Source organism: Leucoraja erinacea, chromosome 6, assembly GCF_028641065.1.
Source record: "Leucoraja erinacea ecotype New England chromosome 6, Leri_hhj_1, whole genome shotgun sequence".
In the NCBI taxonomy this organism is placed as follows: Eukaryota; Metazoa; Chordata; class Chondrichthyes; order Rajiformes; family Rajidae; genus Leucoraja; species Leucoraja erinaceus.
In genome coordinates, this window is record NC_073382.1 from 84,124,796 (window position 1) to 84,147,520 (window position 22,725).

Consider the following 22,725-nt stretch of genomic DNA (forward strand, 5'->3'; position numbering starts at 1 on the left):
CTGAGAGACAGCAACAGTGAGAGGGAGGGAGTGAGTGGGACAAACGGGACGCCGCGACCACCAGTACTATGAACACTGACCGGCGCTCCTACCCGCTCGCTTTGTCCGGCAAAATCACTGTTTCCTTTCGGAGCTTCGTCGACTAGTAACCATTTCTCCAGCGGCTTTTTCTTTAGTTTCTGTTTATTTTTTGTTTTGTTTTCTTATTGGGAGCTGCCAGTTTGTGAAGTGACGGGGTAACTTTTTCTCTGGACTTTGTGTTGTTGTTTTTTTTTTTATCCCCCTCCCGGCCTGGCCGAGTGCGAGGAGAGGGGGGTGGTGTCTACGGTAGGGTAGGGTCGGGGGGGTGAAATACCCGAGGGGAAAATAACTTTGTGTCAGAGAGTGGATACAGTGTGTCGGGGAGGGGATACAGTGTCAGAGCGGATAGTGTGTGTCAGAGAGTGTTACAGTGTGTCAGAGAGCGGGTTGTCTGCGTTAGGGAGGGGATAGATAGTTTGTGTCAGGGATCCATCGCTGGATACAGTGCGAGCCATGGCCGAGGCGCCGCCAATGCAACACGTCGTGGAGATCGACCCGGATTTCGAGCCGCAGTGCCGGCCGCGATCATGCACCTGGCCTCTGCCCCGGCCCGACTTCAGCTGCGCCTCGTCGCCGGCTTCCTCGGTCAAGCAAGACGGGCCGGGCGACTTCAACCTGACGCCCGAAGGTGCGGGCCGGGCGAGCGCGTCGGTGTCGCCTGCTCTGGTGTTGGAGGAACAGGAGGAAGACTTGGAGGCGAAGCCGCTGGTGCTGGCGCCCGAGTGCTGCGGCGACCTCCAGTGTGCGCTCCCCGACGGCTGCCACCACCACCACCAGCAGCAGCAGCAGCAGCAGCAGCAGCAACAACAGCAGCAGCAGCAACAAGTGTCGCCGGCCGCCGCCGCCTCGGCTGCCCAGAGGAAGAGCAGTTCTTCCCGCAGAAACGCCTGGGGCAACCTGTCGTACGCCGACCTCATCACCAAAGCCATCGAGAGCTCCCCCGAAAAGAGACTCACACTGTCGCAGATCTACGACTGGATGGTCCGCAGTGTCCCTTACTTCAAAGACAAGGGAGACAGCAACAGCTCAGCTGGATGGAAGGTGAGAACCAACCACGCGTTGCTTCCTTTATTTTTATTGTTATCAACTTTTGATTGAAAGGAAACAAATTGTTATCTATTTTTCTTTTCAAGGGAGCAAATTGTTTGCTTTTTTTTTAATGTAAAAGGAGCAAAATGTAACTACTTTAATTTAAAGGGAGCAAAATATTGTCTATTCTTATTTAAAGTGGGTCATTTTTATTTCGTGTTTACATAAAGTGTGCAAAGTATTATTTTGTTTTTTTTTCTACCTAAACGGATCACAAAGTCATTTAGTTTAAAATGAACCAACGTGTTATTTATTTCTATTTAAAGGGGTCAAACAATTAATTAGGTTTTTTTTTAATTTATAGGAGGCAACATGTTAACTAGTTTTTATTTAAAGGGAGCAAAAATGCCATTGAGTTTTTTTTAAATAGAGCAACATTTAAACATTCCAGTGCTGGTGCGTGCGAACCTGTGATTGTATTTGTTATGTTTAACTATTTAAAAAAAAAATCAGATGTTTTTGCAAAATTTCCATGGCTTCACTTGTGGATATTCTAAGATTATTATACTTTCCACATCCACTTAGTCTGGCAGGAAGGAAATCTGATGGGGGTGATATGGGAGGCTCGCTTTTTAAATATTCCGCTCGTAGGAAAGTAAAACGATTTGTATTTGTTTTTAAAACATCCCAGTGCTAATCGTAGATTGGTAAATGTAAGACAGTAAAGGGATGTCTCTCCCCCCCCCCCCCCCCCCCCTGTATCTTCCACTTTTTTAAACGGTGGCAGAGTTCTTTAATCAGTGGAATAACTGGAGTGACCAAACAATTCCAGAGGATCCTGGCTAAGTCATCAATGAACTGTCCCTTGCGCAAACGGATAAGGGACATTTTTGACAGTTTCACCGCGGATTTCCAAAACATCCTCGAGGGCAAATATTAATCCTGTTTGCAACATTTATAGTCTGCTATTAAAGTTAAGCGGCCACCGCATTACGTATTAGTAACAAGATTTATTCAACCTTGAGCGAGAAAAAAAACCCAATTGATTTGCAAATAAATCAATATTGACTGACGTTCGCTAAACCAAATAAAGCCTTTTCTTGTGCTTTTGGATGGTTTGGCGGTAAAAAAAAAAAATGGGCTCATTTCATGACAATTTGTTTGTGAGAACGTTGGGTTTTTGTGAGGGCAGCTTGGGGGCAACAAGCCTATTTTATCATGTTTATACCTTATTTACATTGTTAATGCGACGTCTGCTCGTGCAAAGGACATGGATCGGAGAAGGCCGAGTATGTGTGGAGTAAATCCCATTTGTTCAGAGGCTGTTGGCTCTCGCGTCAATTATTAGTTAGCTCAGCGGGGCCGAGTCATAGACCACAATTGGGGGGGAAAAAACAACTTATTTTGTCTTTTGGCTGCGACCACGCTACTCAGTTGGCACTTCCCGGAGAGCAGCTGCCTGCTGCATAGCCGGCCCATTCTGATCACAGAACTACAGTACAAAGTTTTGAGCTGGATTTAAATAAAAACGTGCACAATATACAAAGTGATGCCAAACCATCCAACTGCGTCCAAATTGGACCAGATTTAATCGACGTGATTTTGAAATAATCCCGCGTTCACTGTGAAGTTTGTGACAGAACCTTTGCTCGTGTGTGGTCACGTTGAACAATTTACACACCTTTTCATAGACAGATATATTAATAGAAAGGGGTTAGATGGCCATGGGGAAAAATGCATGCGAGTGGGACTAGACGCGTTGGATGGTGTGTGTATGGACTTCCACACAGTAGACTTGCCCCACGGTAGACACAGAATGCTGGAGTAACTCAGCGGGACAGGCAGCATCTCTGGATAAAAGGAATAGGTGACGTTTCGGGTCAAGACCCTTCTTCAGACTGAATCAGGATTAGTTTGAAGAAGTCGGCCTGAAACGTCACCCATTTATTATCTCCAGAGATGCTGCCTGTCCCGCTGAGTTACTCCAACATTTTGTGTCCACCTTCGATTTAAACCACCATCTGCAGTTCTTCCCTACACAGGCCTGCCCCACTGGTCAAGGTGGGCTGAAGGGCCTGTTCCCGTGGTGTACATCTCCATGAACGTTTTGCCTGAAATCAGCGAGGATTTCTGATTTTTTTGGGGGTATTGTGGTCTCAAATCTCTTTCTTTTTTGTCAGTAATCAAATAATCAAAGTATAGACCACACTTGGAGTATTGTGTGTAGTTGTGGTCGCTCAGCTACCGGAAGGATGTCATTAAGTTGGAAAGGGTGTAGAAGAGATTCACCAGGATGTTACCTGGGTTTGCGGGCTTGAGTTACAGGGAGAGCTTGGATAGGCTGGGACTTTTTCTTTGGAGTGTAGGAGGCTGAGGGGTGACCTTATTGAGGTGGACAAGATCATGAGGGGCACGGATAAAGTGAACGCTCGCAGTCTTTTTCCCAGAGTAGAGGATTCTACAACTAGAGAACACAGGGTTATGTTGAGAGGGGAGAGATTTCAGAGGGACTTCAGGGGCAACATTTTCACAGAGCGTAGGCCGTATCTGGAACGAGCTGCCAGAGGAAACTATATAAGCGGATACAATTATGACTTTTAAAAGACATTTGGATAGATATATGGATATGAAGACTTTAGTTGGATATGGGCCAAATGCGGGCAAAATGGACAAGGTGGGACGTTCGGTACAGCTATGAACTATGACAAATAGTCCTGATAGCTCCCTATCACCCCGGGTCATAACAGATAAAGTGTCACAGCACGGAAACAGGCGCTTTGGCCCATGTCGACCAAAATGCCCCATCTACACTTGTCCATTAGCGTGTGTTTGTCCCATTTCCCTCGAAACCTTACCCATGCACCTCTCTAAATGCATTTTAAATGCTGTTATCATTCCTGCCTCAACTATCTCATCTGGCAGCTCGTTCCATTAACCCACCACCCTGTGAGTGGAAAAAGTTGCCCCTCAGCTTCACTTTAAATCTTTCCCCCCCTCACCTTAAACATATGTCCTCTGGTTCTTGATTCCCCTAGCCTGGGTAAAAGACCCTGTGCGTTCACCTTGCCTGTTTCTCTCATGATTCTATACACCGCTATAAGATCACCCCTCAGCCTCCTTTGCTCCAAGGAATAAAGTCTTAGTCTGAAGAAGGGTCTCGACACGAAACGTCACCCATTCCCTCTCTCCAGAGATGCTGCCTGTCCCGAGTTTAATCCAGCATGTTGTGTCCATCTTCGGTTTAAATCAGCATCTGCAGTTCCTTCCTACACATGATGCCTGGCTTGCTGAGTTACTCCAGCATGTTGGGTCTGCATAAGCCTGCTCAACCTCTCGCTGTAGCTCAGGCCCTGGAGCGCTGAAGTTGCACCTAAGTGGGATGATATTCTGTTGCTTGGTGTTGCTGCTGCCCGGCCCCAGGGGAGTATTTGAGCCAGGGGTGGTTGGAGGAAGGAGAGGGCGACTTGTCGTTGCAACACAGTGTTAGTGCCGCCGCAACCTAACCTGCTGCCCCCTCGCCCGGCCCGGTCCGCCCCCGCACCGCTCCCGATTGGCCCCCAGGCCGCCGCCCACGCCTCCCATTGGTCAGCGTCGCTGTCCATCATCCCGGCCACGCAAACCTGATGCGCAGGAAGGAACTGCAGCTGCAGGTGGATGCAAAGTGCGGGAGTAACTCAGCGGGACGAGGAGAGAAGGGGAAGGAAGGGTCTGAAGATGGGTCCCGACCCCGGAACATCATCCATCACCCGTCCCTTGTCTCCAGTAGATGCTGCCCGTCCCGCTGAGTTACTCCACAGCATTTTGTGTCTGTCTTCCTGCAAACTGCGGATACAAAGTGACTCTCAAGTTGCTGAGACATCTTGCAATTGCTCAGCCGAAAGCAGAGGCTTTGCACCTGTTTTGGAGGGTGTGGGCCGTGCCGGGTGGGTGCAAAGGGGACCGCTGTCTGCCCGCAACAACGAGACACAAGAGAGATAGAGAGAGTGCGGGCCGGGCTCTCCCTGACTTTGCAACAAGTTTGCAACTTGTTGCACCTCTTCTCCTCTCCCCGTGCCCGCGTTGCCCTGTTGTTGTTGTTGTTGTTGTTGTTGTTGTTTTATTTGAGAGCAGAATGGAAATGCATTTTGACGTTTTGCTCAAAAGTGAATCGAGCGAAAATATATATATATATATATTAAAAAAAACACGAGGCAGCCCGCGGAACGGTTCGTTATTTTTACATCTTCCGGCAAAACAGCCACAATGAGCCGTGATGCATTTCCTTATAGCTTGGAAAATAACACATTTTTTCAGAATTGACTCATTTCAACCCGCTTGAACTGCGCGAATGTTTATGTTATGGTCGGCTTGGAATACGAAACACGCTGCCGAGGTGGACTTTACCTGTCTTGTTGACTACAATCTCACACCGCGGACTTGTTCAGGGAAATGCCCCTCAGTGTAACGCTCTGGAACAAATCTAGACCCAGATGTTGGTTGGCTTCAGATGTCCTTGAATCACACCTGCGCCGCACTCTGAACCACACATTGCTTTTTTTTTTAAAAGAACTACATTTTGATGATTTATTTGGGAACAGCTCTGCCCAAGACCGCAAGAAATTGCAGAGAGTTATACATGTAGCCCAGTCCATCACACAGACCAGACTCCCCACCACTGACTCCATCCATCTGCACTTCACGCTGCATCAGAAAAGCCAACATAATCAAAGATTGACACTAAAAAGCTGGAGTAACTCAGCGCGACAGGCAGCATCTCTGGAGAGAAGGAATGGGGAACACACAACAATGAAGGGTCTCTATCCGAAACGTCGCCCATTCCTTCTCTCCAGAGATGCTGCCTGCCCCGCTGAGTTACTCCAGCTTTTTGTCCCCACGGTTTAAACCAGCATCTGCAGTTACTTCGAACACAATCAAAAACTTGTCCCAGACCCATCATTCCTTCTTCTCCCCGCTCCCGTCCGGCAGAAGGTACAGAAGCTTGAAAGCCCGCACCACCAGATTCAGGAACAGCTTCTTCCCCTCTGTTATCAGGCTTCTGAACGGTCCTTCCATAAGCTGGGGGTACTGTCCGATTCACCTCTACCCCATTGTGGACATTGGACTTTGTGGAACTGATGCACTACAATGCTGAGAACTATATTCTGCACTCTGTATCTTCCCCTTTGCTCTACCTATTGTACTTGAGTTTGACTTGTTTGTGTGTGTGTATAGTATTATTTGATTTGTTTGGATAGAATGCAAAACAAAGCTTTTCATTGTACCTCGGTACACGTGACTATAATAAACCTAATTATTTACTGTGACAATAGCATTCTGTTCTAATACATTCCATTCTACAAGTGCTGGACACATGCTGATTAAATAGTCAGTTTAATTGTCACATGAAGCAGCAATGGAACAATGACATTCTTACTTGCTGCAGCTTATCATTCATGTAATAACTCCCAAAATGTAGAACAATCAATAAAACAACAAATGAATAATAGTAATACTTTTCACTGTACTTTTCACAAAAAAAACTTTTCACTGTACCTCAGTACGCACAATTGTGTACCTTGTACCTTCCAAAGAGTCCACCAGGGACTATACTGGAAGTTGGACAATTTTTATACTGGACAATTTTTACATTTACCAAGCCAATTAACCTACAAACCTGTACGTCCTTGGAATGTGGGAGGGAACTGAAGATCTCGGAAAAAACCCACGCCAGTCACGGGGAGAACATACAAACTCTGAACACTTCTTCCCACCCTGCTTCTGTAAGGACTCCATCCCCTACTCCGTACAGCCAGCACCCGTAGTCGGGATCAAACCTGGGTCTCCAGTGCTGTAAGGTAGCAAATCTACTGCTGTGCCACTGTGACAATAAACTAAACTAAACTACTTAGGTAACCATAATAGTTCAACATTGAAGTCTGTAGTGCAACCAAAGACACAGTCCATAGAAGATGATAGTTGCTGAGGTTAGTGTTGTGCAGTGTTCAAGAGCCTGATGGTTGCTGGGAAGAAGCTGTTCAGAGGATGGCAGATATTGTAACATTCATGGGTTTGTGTTCAGTTATGGTCACTCTATTATAGGAAGGATATCATTAAGCTGGGGAGGGGGCAGAGATTTACGAGGATGTTGCCAGGACTTGAGGGCCTGAGCTATAGTGAGAGGTTTGGGCAGGGTATTCCTTGGAGCGCAGGAGGCTGAGGGGTGATCTTATAGAGCCATACAAAATCACGAGGGGAATAAATTGGGTAAACAAACAGAGTTTATTTTGTCAGGATAGGGGAATCAAAATTCAGAGGACATAAATTTAAGGGGAGAGGGGAAAGATTTAATAGGAACCTGAGGGCCAACTTTATCGTTCAGAGAGTGGTGGGCATATGGAACGAACTGCCAGAGGAGGTAGTTGAGGCATGTTCAATATCAGCATTTAAATAACACGTGGGCAGGTACATGGTTAGGAAAGACGAGAGAGATATGGGCCAAATGTGGGCAAATGAGCCTAGTGCAGATGGGACATGTTGATCAGTGTGGGCAGGTTGGGCCAAAGGGCCTGTTTCTGTGCTGTAAGACTCTATGGACACCCTTCTGGGTGTTATGGGTTTGTGAGCTGGTGTCTCAGGTGCTTCTGCAAGTCCCTATAGTGCACCTGTACCTGGTAAAGAGTCCCCATGGTATGTGTGGGAGGAGCACTTACATAACACCACACTGTTCACTCCACATGTTTCAAATATTGTTCCCCCCCCCCCCCCCCCCTCTGACAAGGTGTTTGTATTCTATATGCTGCTTCTCTCTCTGCCTAGCTTTGCGGATAGTCATCAGGGAATATAATTTCTATGTATCTGACTCTTCCGTACAGAGAGTGCGTATTTCCAACACACCAAAACATCATGTATAAGCTGGAGTATCCCAGACTCTGATCACTGAAGGTGCGATACAGGGAATAAATAGTAAAGCCACAAATGTCAACTGTATATAAAGCACCTCCATCGCTGGTGATAGACTACTGACCGACATCCACTATAAGCCCACTGACTCCCATGGCTATCTGGACTACACTTCTTCCCATCCTGCTTCTGTAAGGACTCCATCCCTTACTCCTAATTCCTCCGCATCTGCACCCAGGATGAAGACCACTGTAAATTGGTGGAGCAGCACCTCATATATCGCTTGGACAGTTTGCACCCCAGCGGTATGAACATTAACCTCTCTAATTTCAGGTAGTCCCTGCTTTCTCCTCCCCTTCTCAGCTCTCCCTCAGCCCACTGTCTCCACCTCTTCCTCCCCCCCCCCCCCCCACCCTCACAGACTGAAGAAGGGTCTTGATCTGAAACGTTGCCTATTTCCTTCGCTCCATAGACGCTGCCTCACCCTCTGAGTTTCTCCCGCATTTTTGTCTACCTTTGTATAAAGCAAAGTGGTTTACTATTAGGATAACACCCTTTTCAAAGAAAAGGTTTAATCTTGCATTTTTTCTCTTGACGTTGATCATCTTTCAAGAGATGAGCAATTCTCTCAAATCTCAACTGAATATAAAAATGGTTTACTTATATTGTACAACACCTTTTTCCAAAGAAAAAGGTTAAATTTGTACTTGTCTTAAACCCGCTATGGAAACAACAAGCATAAACTACACTGGAAACCAACATGAGAGATGGAACTCACCCCCTGCAAGTATGGCGGGTTCAGGCCAAAGCCTCCGGGACGCTTGTGCCCCGTTAAAGAGTGACATCTTCTCCGACACGCATGGAGCCGAACATTTCAGAAGGATTTGGAAACCCGGGACACAAACCTGTCGAGGGTGGAAGACGTTGCACATGACAGAACAGAGTGGTGAAAGCTTGCTGCTCAATGCACTCAACAGTGTGGGAGGAACTAAGTCTAAGTCTTAAGAGAGGATCAGATTCAAGGGACAAAATACATAATGAAACACTTGCTCTACAGCAGAAGTAAACCATTTTTCTTTATATACGGTTGAGAGGGGAGAGATTTAAGAGGGACCCCAGGGGCAATTTTTTCCATATAGTCCATATCTGGAACGAGCTGTCAGAGGAAACTAATGAAGTGGATACAATTACGACTTTTAAAAGACATTTGGATAGGTATATGGATGGGAAGTGTTTGCAGGGATATTTGCCAAATGCAGGCAATTGGCCCTGTGTGCCATCTTGGTCACTATGGACATGGTTTGTCTAAGAGGCTGTTTCCGTGCTGTACAACTCCATGACTCTGTGATTTTGTGACTCTGTGACGACTCTAGAATTTCATTTAGGGGAACAATCCGAATAACTAGAAACTAACATTTGTGATGAAAGTAATTGTGAAAGATCGCTCTTGTGGTTGTTCCAGGCATAATCTCCAAGAATGGAGCACTGACTAATGTTTATCCCGTCATTAACTTTTTTCACAAAACGAGATTAACTATTTGTTAACCACACTGCGGATTGGCCATGACATTCCGAATGTTACATTAAGGAGTACTTCAATGTCAAGTGGTTTGGAAAATTCATGAATTGCTTGATGCTTGGGCAGGTAATCTCACTTTTGCAACGGACTGAACAAATGCTGAAAGATGTAAAGAGATCTCACTGAAGAATAGCATGCGGCTGTTTCACTGCTGGGGGTGGGGGGTGGTTTATTGTCCTTTATTGTGTAGTTTAGTTTCGAGATACAGTGTGGAAACAAGCCCTTCTACCCACCGAGTCCGCACATGACACTATCCTACACAAACTAGGGGGTGCAGCAAATTGGAAATGTATGGATGAAGTTAAAGGGAGGGGGAATGTAGGAGAGGTATCTGGAGTCTCCAGAGGTAATAGGACAGGAGGTTTAAGTAGGGATAAGTGACTAAGGTACCAGTTAAAGCTGGGACTGATGTGAGAAGAGGGGTGGTGAATACTGAACTAAAGCAGACGGGACAAAGTGGATGAGCTTATTGTGCAGTTAGATATTGGTAGGTACGACTTCGAGGGCATTACAGAGACGTGGCTGAAAGAGAATATGGGAGCTGAATATCCAAGGTTACACCGTCAGATCGAAAAGACAAGTAGGTGAGCAGAGGGGGTGGGGTAGCTCTGCTGGTAAGGAATGAAATTCAGTCCTCAGCAAGGGATGACATGGATCAGAAGATGTAGTGTTTAAGAAGCAACTGCAGATGCTGGAAAATCGAAGGTGCACAAAAATGCTGGAGAAACTCAGCGGGTGCAGCAGTATCTATGGAGCGAAGGAGATAGGCAACGTTTCGGCCTGAAACGTTGCCTATCTCCTTCGCTCCATAGATGCTGCTGCTCCCGCTGAGTTTCTCCAGCATTTTTGTGTACCTCAGAAGATGTAGAATCCTTGTGGGTAAAGCTAAGAAACTTTAAGGGTAAAAAGACTCCAATGGGAGTTATTTACAGGCCCCCAAACAGTAGCCAGTATATAGGGTACAAGTTACATCAGGAGACGCAATCGGCAGGTAAGAAAGGCAATGTTATGGTGGTCATCGGAGATTTCAATATGCAGGTAGATAGGGAAAATCAGGTTGGCACTGGACCCCATGAGAAGGAATTTGTAGAATGTCCACAAGATGGTTTCTTAGAGCAGCTTGGAGTGGAGCCTACCAAGGAAAAGACAATTCTGGATTTGGTGTTGTGCAATGACCAGGAACTTAAAGTAAAGGATCCCTGAGAGGAAATCATAATATGATAAAAATTCAACCTGCAGTTTGAGAGGGTGAAGATGAGATCAGATGTGTTGGCATTACTGTTGAGTAAAGGTAACTGCAGAGGCACGACGGAGGAGTTAACAATAGTTGACTGGAAAGGAACCCGAGCAGGAATGACAATGGAACAGCAATGGCAGGCGCTTCTGACACTAATTTGCAAGATGCAGGATCTTTTCATTCCAAAGAGGAAGAGAGATTCTAGGAGTGAATAAGGTGATCATGGCTGACAAGGAAAGTCAAAGACAGCATCAAACTAAAAGAGAAGGCATGTCATGTTACAAATATTAGTGGGAAGCAGAGAGTTGGGAAGCTTTTAAAAACCAACAGAAGGCAACTTAAAAAAAAACCGTAATAAAACGTTAAATATAAATGTTAGCTAGCCAATAATATAAAAGACGATAGCAAAAGTTTATTTTATATATAAAGAGTAAAAGAGAGGTAAAAGTGGACATTGGACACTGGAAAATGATGTTGCAGAAGTAGTAATGGGCAGGAGAATGGGGTTGGTAGATCAGCCACGATGGGCCAAATGGCCTAATTCAGTTCCCATGACTGCTGAGTTCCTCTAGCACTTTGTGTTTTGTGTTTCAGCATCTGCAGTTCCTTGTGTCTCTATTTTACTGGAATAATATTCAGTAAACCAGTCAAACAGTGTGGAAACAAGCCCTTTGGCCCAATTTTCCCACACCGCCCAACATGCCTCGTCTACACTAGTCCCACCTGCGGGCATTTGGCCCATATTCCTCCAAACCTTTTCTATCCATGTACCTGTCCAAACATCTTTCCTTCATGAATAGAATCAAATTAAATAAAAAACTAGAATGGAAATACTAGCAAATGAGAATAAATGATAATGATGCACCAGCATAATGAAGGACCAGTCTCACCCCGGTCACTCCCTCTTCTCCCCTCTCCCATCAGGCAAGAGGTACAGAAGTGTGAAAACGCACACCTCCAGATTCAAGGACAGTCTCCTCCCAGCTGTTATCAGGCATCTGAGCTATCCTATCACCAACTAGAAAGTGGTCCTGACCTCCCATCTACCTCATTGGAGACCCTCGGACATTATCTTGCACTAAATGTCATTCTCTTTATCCTGTGTCAGTAAACGGTGGATGGCTTGATTGTAATTATGTGTAGTTTTTCTGCTGACTGGATAGCATGCTACAAAAAAGGTTTGCACTGTCCCTCGGTACACGTGACAATGAACTAAACTTAAACTAAAGGTAAATTAGACTAAAACTAAATAAAATTTAAAGCAGGGAGAGACGTTCCACACACGCACACACCATGGCAAGTGTCACTGCTGCACAATATTTACCATCTGTACAGTTTAGAGGAACGAGGGGTGACCACATTGAAAATTCTGACAGGAGGGAGTAGTGTAGTTGGAAATAGACAATAGGAGTAGGCCATTCGGCCCTTCGAGCCAGCACCACCATTCACTGTGATCATGGCTGATCATCCACAATCAGTACCCCGTTCCTGCCTTCTCACCATATCCCTTCACTCCACTATCTTCAAGAGCTCGCTCTTGAAAGCCTCCAGAGAATTGGCCTCCACTGCCCTCCTGAGGCAGAGAATTCCACAGACTCACAAGATACAAGATACATTTAATTGTCATTTGGACCCCTTGAGGTCCAAACGAAATGCCGTTTCTGCAGCCATACATTACAAACACATAGACCCAAGACACAACATAATTTACATAAACATCCATCACATCGCTGTGATGGAAGGCCAAATAAACTTATCTCTCCACTGCACTCTCCCCCCCCCCCCCCCCCCCCCCATGTCAGAGTGAAAGTCAAAGCCCCCGGCTGGCGATGGCGATTGTCCCGCGGCCATTAAAGCCACGCCGGGTGATACAAGGTCGCACACCGGGTCTTGGTGTTAGAGCCCCCGGCGTGCGCTCGCAGAGTCCCGCGGCCATTCCAAGCCACGCGGGGCGGTGATGTCAAGCCCCGCTCCAGGAGCTCTTCAACCCCGCAACTCGGGCGGGAGAAGTCGCCATTGCGAGAGCCCTGAAAAGCGGTCTCCCTCCAGGGACCCGCGGGCTCCCGGTGCCGCCGTCCACAGACCTGCCGTTGGAGCCTCCGACTCTCCGGTCGGGCAGCAGCAGCAGCAGCAGCAGCAGCAGCAGCAGCAGCAGCAGCAGCGCTCCTCCACCGCTCCACCCGCTCCGGACTCACCACTCTCTGTGTGAAAAAGATTTTCCTCATCTCCGTTCTAAATGGCTTGCCCCTTATTCTTAAAATCAAATGAAGTGTTGTTGGGCGTGGACGTTGGGCCAAAGGGCCTGTTTGCACATGCTGTGACTGTATCTGCAGTTTCTAGTGTCACCCAGATTATGAGGTTGTTGTTTACTGGAACGTAAAGCACTCAAAGGTTCGAAGATACTGGGCGCATGTGTAGTGGAAGGAGGAAAAATATTTGCTGCTTTGAATCATTCATAATGAGATGTGCTACTGGCTGCCATGTGGGTGGGGCAGAGGGCATTAGTCATTGCAGCTACACATTTTGGTTCTGATGGTTTTACTGGGGATGACGGGGACTTGCCTTGTCCACGCTGATGAGCAATTGTTCACTTAATTAGTTAATTGTGCGCTGGGAACACTACATCCAGGATGAACCTTATGTATTTGCAGTTTTGAGTGATCATGTGTTAATTCTCTCCTCAGTAGCCCTGGTATAACCTGTGAATCTTCGCAGATTGTTTCATTCCTATCAGTGTCGAGCGGCAGATTATCCAGCCGGCGTAGACGGTAACATGATCGTGCAGTTACTCAGTAGGATGTGGGCTAAACTATTTAGACAGGAACTAATTTCCTTTCTCCTTACAGAATTTTTTTTTCCACTACGTCTCTTCAAAAGCCACTCCGGTTTTTTCCCTCATCGGGTTAAGACAATAGACAATGGGTGCAGGAGGAGGCCATTCAGCCCTTCGAGCCAGCACCGCCATTCAATGTGATCATGGCTGATCATCCCCAATCAGTACCCCGTTCCTGCCTTCTCCCCATATCCCCTGACTCCGCTATCTTTAAGAGCCCTATCTAGCTCTCTCTTGAAAGTATCCAGAGAAGCATCCTCCACCGCCCTCTGAGGCAGAGAATTCCACAGACTCACAACTCTCTGTGTGAAAAAGTGTTTCCTTATCTCCGTTCTAAATGGCCAACCCCTTATTCTTAAACTGGGGCCCCTGGTTCTGGACTCCCACAACATCAGGAACATGTTTCCTGCCTCTAGCGTGTGCAAATCTTACATGTTTCAATAAGATTCCCTCTTATCCTTCCAAGTTCCAGAGTACACAAGCCCAGCCGCTCCATTCTATCAACATATGACAGTCTCGCCATCCCGGGAATTAACCTGGTAAACCTACGCTGCAATCCCTCAATAGCAAGAATGTCCTTCCACAAAGCTCTTGTGCAAACTGGAGTGCTAGTTTCCCCATTTGTATGTTACATGTTGCATGTTGCACTAACAGCACAGATAATGTGATCAAACTTTTCTCCTCTCTTGCACTTAAAGTGGAAAATGGTCATCTGCCACTCTAATTGTGGAGACCTAACGAGGTTGAATAAGTTACTTCAGTCCAACAGCAACCTGTGATCATAGAGACATGGAGCTGTACAGCATGGAAACAGGCCCTTTGGCCCATCTTGTCCATGCCAGCCAAGTTGGCACACTGGGCTATTCCCGTTTGCCTACATGCTCCCTGTTTTTCGTCATGCAGCGCCATGCTCAGGAACAGCTACTTTCCCGCTGCTGTCAGGCTTCTGAACGGTCCTTCCATAAGCTGGAGTACTGTCCGATTCACCTCTACCCCATTGTGGACATTGGACTTTGTCTGTGGAACTGATGCGCTACAATGCTGGGAACTATATTCTGCACTCTGTATCTTCCCCTTTGCTCTACCTATTGTACTTGAGTTTGACTTGATTGTATTTATTATCTGATCTGACTGGATAAACAAAGTTTCTCACTGTTCCTCGGAACACATGACAATAATAAACTTAAAAGTGACATTTTCTGTCCATAGCCCTGTCCAAATATCCTTTAAAAGTCATTATTGTGTCCACTTCTACAACTTCCTCTGGCAGCTCTTGCCAGACACGTCTATCCTCTGAGTGGAAAAAGTGCAAATGGGACTAACAACTTGGTCAGCATGGACAAGGTGGGCCGAAGGGCCTCTTACTGTATTGTACAGCTCTATGACTCTGAAAAAACAACAGGATCTAAAGTAACATTGCAAATTTCTTTCAAATTTGTACTAAATTATCACCATCGTAAAATTAATCCTTTATTAAGTAATCCTTTTACCATCAAGAAGGATGGTCTGAAGAAGGGTCCTGACCTGAAATGTCGTCTGTCCATTCCCACCACGATGCTGCCTGTCCCACTGAGTTACTCCAGCACTTTGTATTTTGCTCAAGGTTTGAGCATCTGCAATTCTTTGTGTCAACATTCACCATCACGTTTACAGCAAAGATAGACACAGATTGCTGGAGTAACTCAGCAGGTCAGGCAGCATCACTGAAGAACATGGATGGGTGGCGTTTCAGGTTGTGACGGAAGAAGGGTCTTGGCCTAAAATGCTATCTGGCCATGTCCTCCAGAGATGCTGTCTGACCCGCTGCGTTATTCCAGCACTCCGTGTGAATCTCTTTGGTATAAACCAGCATCCGCAGTTCCATGTTTCTACATCATGTTTATCTTAGTCTTTTATTCATTTAAAGTAACGGTTCTGGAAAACAAGGACCTGTACATTTGTGAGATATTTGGGCAGGTCCATGAATAAGAAGGGTTTAGAGGATATGGGCCAAACGGGGCAGGTGTGGTTAGTGTAGATGGGACATGTTGATCGGTGTGGGCAAGTTGGGCAGAAAGGCCTGTTTCCACACTGTATGGCTGTTAATATCTGAAGGCCAGCCATTGCTGTTTAAATCTAACTTTTCTTCATTAGCCGTGGTAAACATCAAAATCTTCCTGTATTTCTTTAACATAATACGGGACGGTGACATTTGACACTCACTCCCACGACGTGTATATTTTAGGAGGTGGGGGGGGGGGTGGGGGGGGCGGTTTGTTCTTGGCACACAAACCGATTGGCATCGTGATACTAATTTTACTGCAGTGGCTGTAATGGTGTTAGCTGGCTCTTGGTGTGGTCGCTCTGTGCTGGCAGTGAAGAGGATTCCGTGCCAAGCATTTGCATTTTCAGACTCTCGGCTCACAGAGCTTGGCTTATAATGCAGTTCACATCGTAGCATCACATTCTGCCAAGCAGTGGAGCTATTGTGAAGAACAGTGGTGCCTTGTGTAATGTTCTTGAAGCCTTGCCTTGTAGCAAGCGATGTGCAATCCTATTGGAAGCTGAAAGTCTCTTGCTGGTGAAATAGACGGCTCGGCTGCACAAAGGAAGGAGACGGAGCACAGAGCTGGAGCAACTCAGTGGGTCAGTCAGCATCAGTGGGGGGGGAATGGACAGAACACTTCTTCAGACTGATTGTATGGGTGGAGGGGGAGGGGGAGGGTGGAGAAAGCTAGAAGAGGGGGTCAGGAGGTGGGTAATAGGTGAGGGTTACATTGCCTATCCCTACTCCAGCACTCTGTGAAACATCACCTATCCATGTCCTCCACAGATGCTGCCTGACCCACTGAGTTACTCCAGCACTCTGTGAAACATCACCTATCCATGTCCTTCAGAGACACTGCCAGACCCACTGAGTTACTCCAGCACTCTCTGAAACGTCACCTATCCATGTCCTTCAGAGACACTGCCTGACCCACTGAGTTACTCCAGCACTCTGTGAAACATCACCTATCCATGTCCTTCAGAGACACTGCCTGACCCACTGAGTTACTCCAGCACTCTGTGAAACATCACCTATCCATGTCCTTCAGAGACACTGCCTGACCCACTGAGTTACTCCAGCACTGTGAAACGTCACCTATCCATGTCCTTCAGAGATGCTGCCAGACCCACTGAGTTACTCCAGCACTTTGCGTCTTTTTCTTTAAAGGCACAGGTGAGGTAATGTTTCCGACATTAAAGTGCCGAGTAGACTTTCGAACCAATTTCATTGGGTGTAAAATAAGCTTGTTACTGGTGCGTTGAAAGCAGGCCCGCAGATTAATTGTGAATACGAGATGAATTATGTAAATCATAAATCGGCCTCGGGTGAAGTGTATTTTGTCTTGGACCACGTCCGACACGGCGTAAACCCACGGTCGAAATTGCAACTCCACGGCGCTCTTTTAGAAAGGAGGCGAGGAGGAACTTCTTTGGTCAGAGGGTAGTTAATCTATGGAGCTCGTTGCCACAGAAGGCTGTGGAGGCCAAGTCAGTGGATTTTTTACGGCAGAGATAGACAGATTCTTGGTTAGAACGGGTGTCAAAGGGTTATGGGGAGACGGCAGGAGAATGGGATTCGGAGGCAGTGATCAGCTATGCTTGAATGGCAGAGTGGACTCAATGGGCCGAATGGCCTAATCCTCCTTCTACAGCTTGTGAACTTGCGGAAACAATAACGTGCAGATGCCCAATATCTAAAGTGGAAGCAGAAAATGCCTGAGATACTCGGGTCAGGCTGCGTCTGTGAGGAAGTAAGCAGAGTTAACATTTCCGGGCCAAGCACTGGGGTGAAGAGTTGCTCATGAAGCCGTGGGCAAGGGGTGTTCTGACAGACACCAGTCTTCATCCCATCCACACCCTATCTTGAATAGTCTTTGCACCCGTGCAATGGTGGAAAGTGCACATCTGTTCACTTGCAGCCCACCATGTCTTGTTGCTTGGAAGCTTCCAAGAGAATGTGCCTTCAAAGGTTCAAAGGTCAGTTTATTGTCACATGTACCAATTAATGTACAGTGAAACTCAAATTAATGCAAAAATAAAAGTAATTCCCTGAAAATTAGATGTTTCCCCTTCAAAGAATGATATTGATGAAATGATGCAAGCCTGTCTTGGTGTTGGACTTTTGTGGCTGCATTATTGGATATACCAATAGTGTTTAGTTGTCATGTGTACTGGCAACGGTACAATGACATTCTCACTTGCTGCAGCCTAACAGACCTGTAAACACAATAACACACAGATACATATAGAATAGTCAATAATACAATACATTAATAACTGTAATACTAGGTAACCATAATAGTGCAAAATTATGAAACTTAATAGTGAAACTTACAAAATTCTTAAGGGGTTGGACAGTCTAGATGCAGGAAGATTGCTCCCGATGTTGGGGAAGTCCAGGACAAGGGGTCACAGCTTAAGGATAAGGGGGAAATCCTTTAAAACCGAGATGGGAAGAACTTTTTTCACACAGAGAGTGGTGAATCTCTGGAACTCTCTGCCGCAGAGGGTGGTCGAGGCCAGTTCATTGGCTATATTTAAGAGGGAGTTAGATGTGGCCCTTGTGGCTAAGGGGATCAGAGGGTATGGAGAGAAGGCAGGTACGGGATACTGAGTTGGATGATCAGCCATGATCATATTGAATGGCAGTGCAGGCTCGAAGGGCCGAATGGCCTACTCCTGCACCTAATTTCTATGTTTCTATGTTTCTAAAACTGAGGTCCGTAGTGTAACCAAAGACACAGTCCACAGAAGATCATAGTTGCTGAGGTTAGTGTTGTGTAGTGTTCAAGAGCCTGATGGTTGCTGGGAAGAAGCTGTTCTTGAACCTGGAGGTCACGGTTTTCAGGCTCCTGTACCTTCTCCCCGATGGTAGCAGCGAGATGAGAGCGTGGCCAGGGCGGTGTGGGTCTTTGATGATGCTGGTTGCCTTTTTGAGGGAGCGCCTCATGTAGATCCCTTTGATGGTGGGGAGGTCAGTACCTGTGATGGACCTTCGATGGTGGGGAGGTCAGTACCTGTGATGGACCTTCGATGGTGGGGAGGTCAGTACCTGTGATGGAACAGGCAGCATCCACCAGTCTCTGTAGCACCCTTTGTTCCTGGGTGTTCGAGTCAGTGTGCTCTCCACCATGTACCTGGAGAAGTTCTATAGAGTATTCGTCAAGATTTATTAACTGGAGACAGATTCATATCATTTACACAGAACAGCACAGCACATGAACGGGTCCTTTAGCTCACATTTGTTACAGGTGTGTTGAAAGTCATAGGAGCAGAATTAGGCCATTCGGCCCATCAAGTCTACTTCGCCATTCAATCATGGCTGATCTATCTTTCCCTCTCAACATCATTCTCCTGCCTTCTCCCCATAATCTCTGACACCCCCACTAATCAAGAATCTGTCAATCTCCGCCTTAAGACTATCCATTGACTTGGCCTCCACAGCCGTCTGTGGCAATGAATTCCACAGATTCACCACCCTCTGACTAAAGAAATTCCTCCTCATCTCTTTTCTAATAGTACTTTAGAAAAACAAAGATGCTCTATTCTAAGCAATTCTGTGGGATGTTACATTCTGAGTATTGAATGGAAAGATTGGTGGGCATTCTGCAATCTGTGTCTTCCCCTTTGCTCCACCTATTGTGCTTGAGTTTGAGCTGATTGTATCTATGTGTTATATATCTGATCTGTTTGCATAACATACAGCATTTCACTGTTCATCCGTACAATAATAAACCTAAACCAAAGGGGGAGCCATGAAGTTTATCATTTATTGCAACGTTATATTATATGGCAATAATATCAACATTTCCCCCACCCCCCTCTCCTAGTGTCCCACCTGGACTTAAATCTATTTCTCCTCTCCCCCTATTCTTCCATCTACATTCTTTCCCCTAACTTCACAATTCTCAAGTCTTCAATCCTTTGTCTAATGTCTTCTGTCTTCTCATCTCTGGCCTTTGACCAACCATGATCGAAAACCATGTGATCAAAAACCTCCCTCACCTGTATCAACCCAATACCTGCCAAACTTTGTCCTGCCCCCCCTCTCCTCTCTTCCAGCTTTCTTGCACCCCCCCCCCCCCCCCCCCCCCCCCCCCCACCACCACCCCCCCCCAACAATCAGTCTGCACTGATCACCCCCTACACTAGCACTATCCCGCACACTAGGGACAACTGCAATTGTACTAACGCCAAATAGCCTGCCAACCTGTACATGTTTGGGATGCTGGAGGAAACCGGAGCACCTGGAGAAAACCCTCGCAGTCACAGGGAGGACGTACAAACTCCGTGCAGACAGCACCCGCAGTCAGGATGGAACCCGTGTCTCTGGAGCTGTGAGGCAGCAGCTCTACCGCTGCACCACCGTGCTGCCCAAGATGCTGCAGCTGATGAGTACAATGTGATGAAAGAGAGAAATGTGGGAGCTCTCCATCAAAGGTTTAATGAAATGAGGTATCTCGGTAGCGCAGGTGGGTGAAGGGGAGAGTCAGTAGCTGTGTACGGGCCGTGATCGCACCTCCCGTGCGTTTGGACAGCGCCCTAACGTCCCGTGACCGGCTCGGGAAGCGGGACGAGGCGGCCTCGGCACTGGGAGCGGAGGGGCAGCGGCGACACTAGGGATCATTTACAAGTTAACCAAAGCCAATTAACCGACAAACCCTGCACGTCTTTGGAGTGTGGGAGGAAACCGGAGCACCCGGAGAAAACCCACGCGGTCACGGGGAGAACTGACAAACTCTGTACAGCCAGCACCCGCAGTCAGGATGGAACCTGGGTCTCTGGCGCTGTGAGGCAGCGACTCTACCGCTGCGCCACTGTGCCGCCAGCTAATGACTTGTTTGCTCGTTACTGCTGGGATTGGGGCCTGAGGGCACTATGAATTCTCGTTCACCACAAAGACCGCACTCCACATTGAGAAGTGAAGTACACTCTTGGCTTGTGACGGGTGGAATGTACATGAAACGTTAAAAAAAGATTTCTGTTGTGAAATCCATTAAAGTTTGCCTCTTGACATGAGTTAGCGCATTCACTTGCGTCCATGTGATGTAACGATGCCGCTGCTGGGAGAGGAAGCAAACACTACATACCAGAGATTTAATAGCAGCTGGTAGGTTTTAAGAATATAACTTAAGAAAAAAACTTCTGAAATGAGCCAATTATAAATGGTGGTAAAGTTCAGTACAATCAAACGTTTTGCTGCAGGTTACAGGAGTGTAAAGAAAAATACTGTTGCATTAATTTTGATTCAGTGAGTTGGACAAGAAATGGCTCCTCTTCAAGACTCAATAGTCCAGAGTGTTTAATTGTCATATAGAGTATTGTCATAGTACAGCATGGAAATGGGCCCACTGGCCCAAAATGCCCACACCGACCAATGTACCCCATCTAAGCTAGTTTCACTTGCCTGCCCTTGGTCCATATCCCTCTGAACCTTTCCTATCCATGTAACTGTGCAAATGTGTATTAAATGTTGTTATATTACCTGCCTCAACTGCCTCCTCTGGCAGCTCGATCCATATAGCCATCACCCTCTTTGTGGCAAGATATAGGGTCACAGTGTCGTACAGTATGGAAATAGGCCCAACATGCCCAATCCTACTAACATGCCCCATCTACAATAGTCCCACCTGTTTGTGTTTGGCCCATATCCCTCTAAATTCAATTCAATTTCAATTCAATTCAATTCAATTCAATTTATTTGTCATTTGGACCCCTTGAGGTCCAAACGAAATGACGTTTCTGCAGCCATACATTACAAACAAATAGACCCAAGACACAACATAATTTACATAAAGATCCATCACATCGCTGTGATGGAAGGCCAAAAAACTTATCGCTCCACTGCACTCTCCCCCCCCCCCCGATGTCAGAGTCAAAGTCAAAGCCCCCGGCTGGTGATGGCGATTGTCCCGCGGCCATTAAAGCCACGCCGGGTGATGCAAGGTCGCACACCGGGTTCTTGATGTTAGAGCCCCCGGCGTGCGCTCGCAGAGTCCCGCGGCCATTCCAAGCCGCGCGGGGCGGTGCTGTAAGGCCCCGCTCCAGGAGCTCTTCGACCCCGCAACTCGGGCGGGAGAAGTCACCATTGCGGGAGAACTATCTTATCCATGTACCTGTTCAAGTGCCTTTAAATATTGTTCTAGTACCTGCCTCAACTACCTCCTCTGTCAGCCCGCTCCATTTACCCACTGCCCTCTGTGTGTAGAAAGTTGCCCCTCAGGTTCCTATTAAATCTTTCCCCTCTCACCTTAAACCTATGCCCTCTGCTTCTCGATTCCCCTACTCATGGTAAAAGACTGTGTTATTCACCTGATCTATTTCCCTCATGTTTTTACACACCTCTATAAGATCACCCCTCATCCTGCGCTCGAAGGAATAAAGTCCCAGCCCGCCCAACCCTCTCCCTGTAGCTCAGGCCCTCTTGTTGCCGGTTTATAGCTTGGCAGCAAGTGATGCTGTTCATCCCACTCGTATCAAAGCCCTTCACAATTTCCACATTTCCACATTTCCTCCGTTTCCTGCCTGCCACAGGAAATGCAGCTCTCTTTTCTCCAGGACGTTTTATTCCTGATATCTGCCAAGTCTACGTCCTTTTAAGCTCAAAGTGAACTCTTGATCTAGGGTCGAGTCAAGAGTGAACACAAGGAACCGCAACTGCTCGATCTTCCATTGTACACAAAGTGCCTGGTCTGTAGAAGGGTCCCGACCCAAAACGTCGCCTATCCACGTACTCCAGAGATACCTCCTGATCTGCTGAGTTACTCCAGCACTCTGTGTTCTAGTTGAGTCAAGAGTGTTTAATTGTCATATGTACTGGCTACAGAACGATTCAACTCCTACCTATTCATATCATTCTCTCCTGACTCTCAGTCTGAAGAAGGGTCCCAACCCAATACGTCATCTAATTCCATTTCTTCAGCGAGGCTTCCTGTCCCGCTGAGTTGCTCCAGCCTTCTGTGTCTATCTCTGGTGTAAATCAGCATCTGTAGTTCCTTCCTGCACACTTCAATTCTTACTGCAGCTTCATAGGCTCGTAAACACAATAATACACTGATAAAT

At 46.7% G+C, this 22,725-nt stretch overlaps 1 protein-coding gene across 1 annotated transcript in view; it reads left to right on the top strand.

Annotated features, from left to right (window-relative positions):
• Positions 1 to 22,725, top strand: part of foxo1a (forkhead box O1 a) — a 93,706-nt gene that overhangs the window by 79 nt on the left and 70,902 nt on the right. The window contains exon 1 of the mRNA XM_055637489.1: positions 1 to 1,122. This exon is cut by the window's left edge and continues 79 nt beyond it. Coding sequence (XP_055493464.1) covers positions 535 to 1,122 — 588 coding nt within the window. The 5' untranslated portion in view covers positions 1 to 534. The remainder of the gene's footprint in view (positions 1,123 to 22,725) is intronic.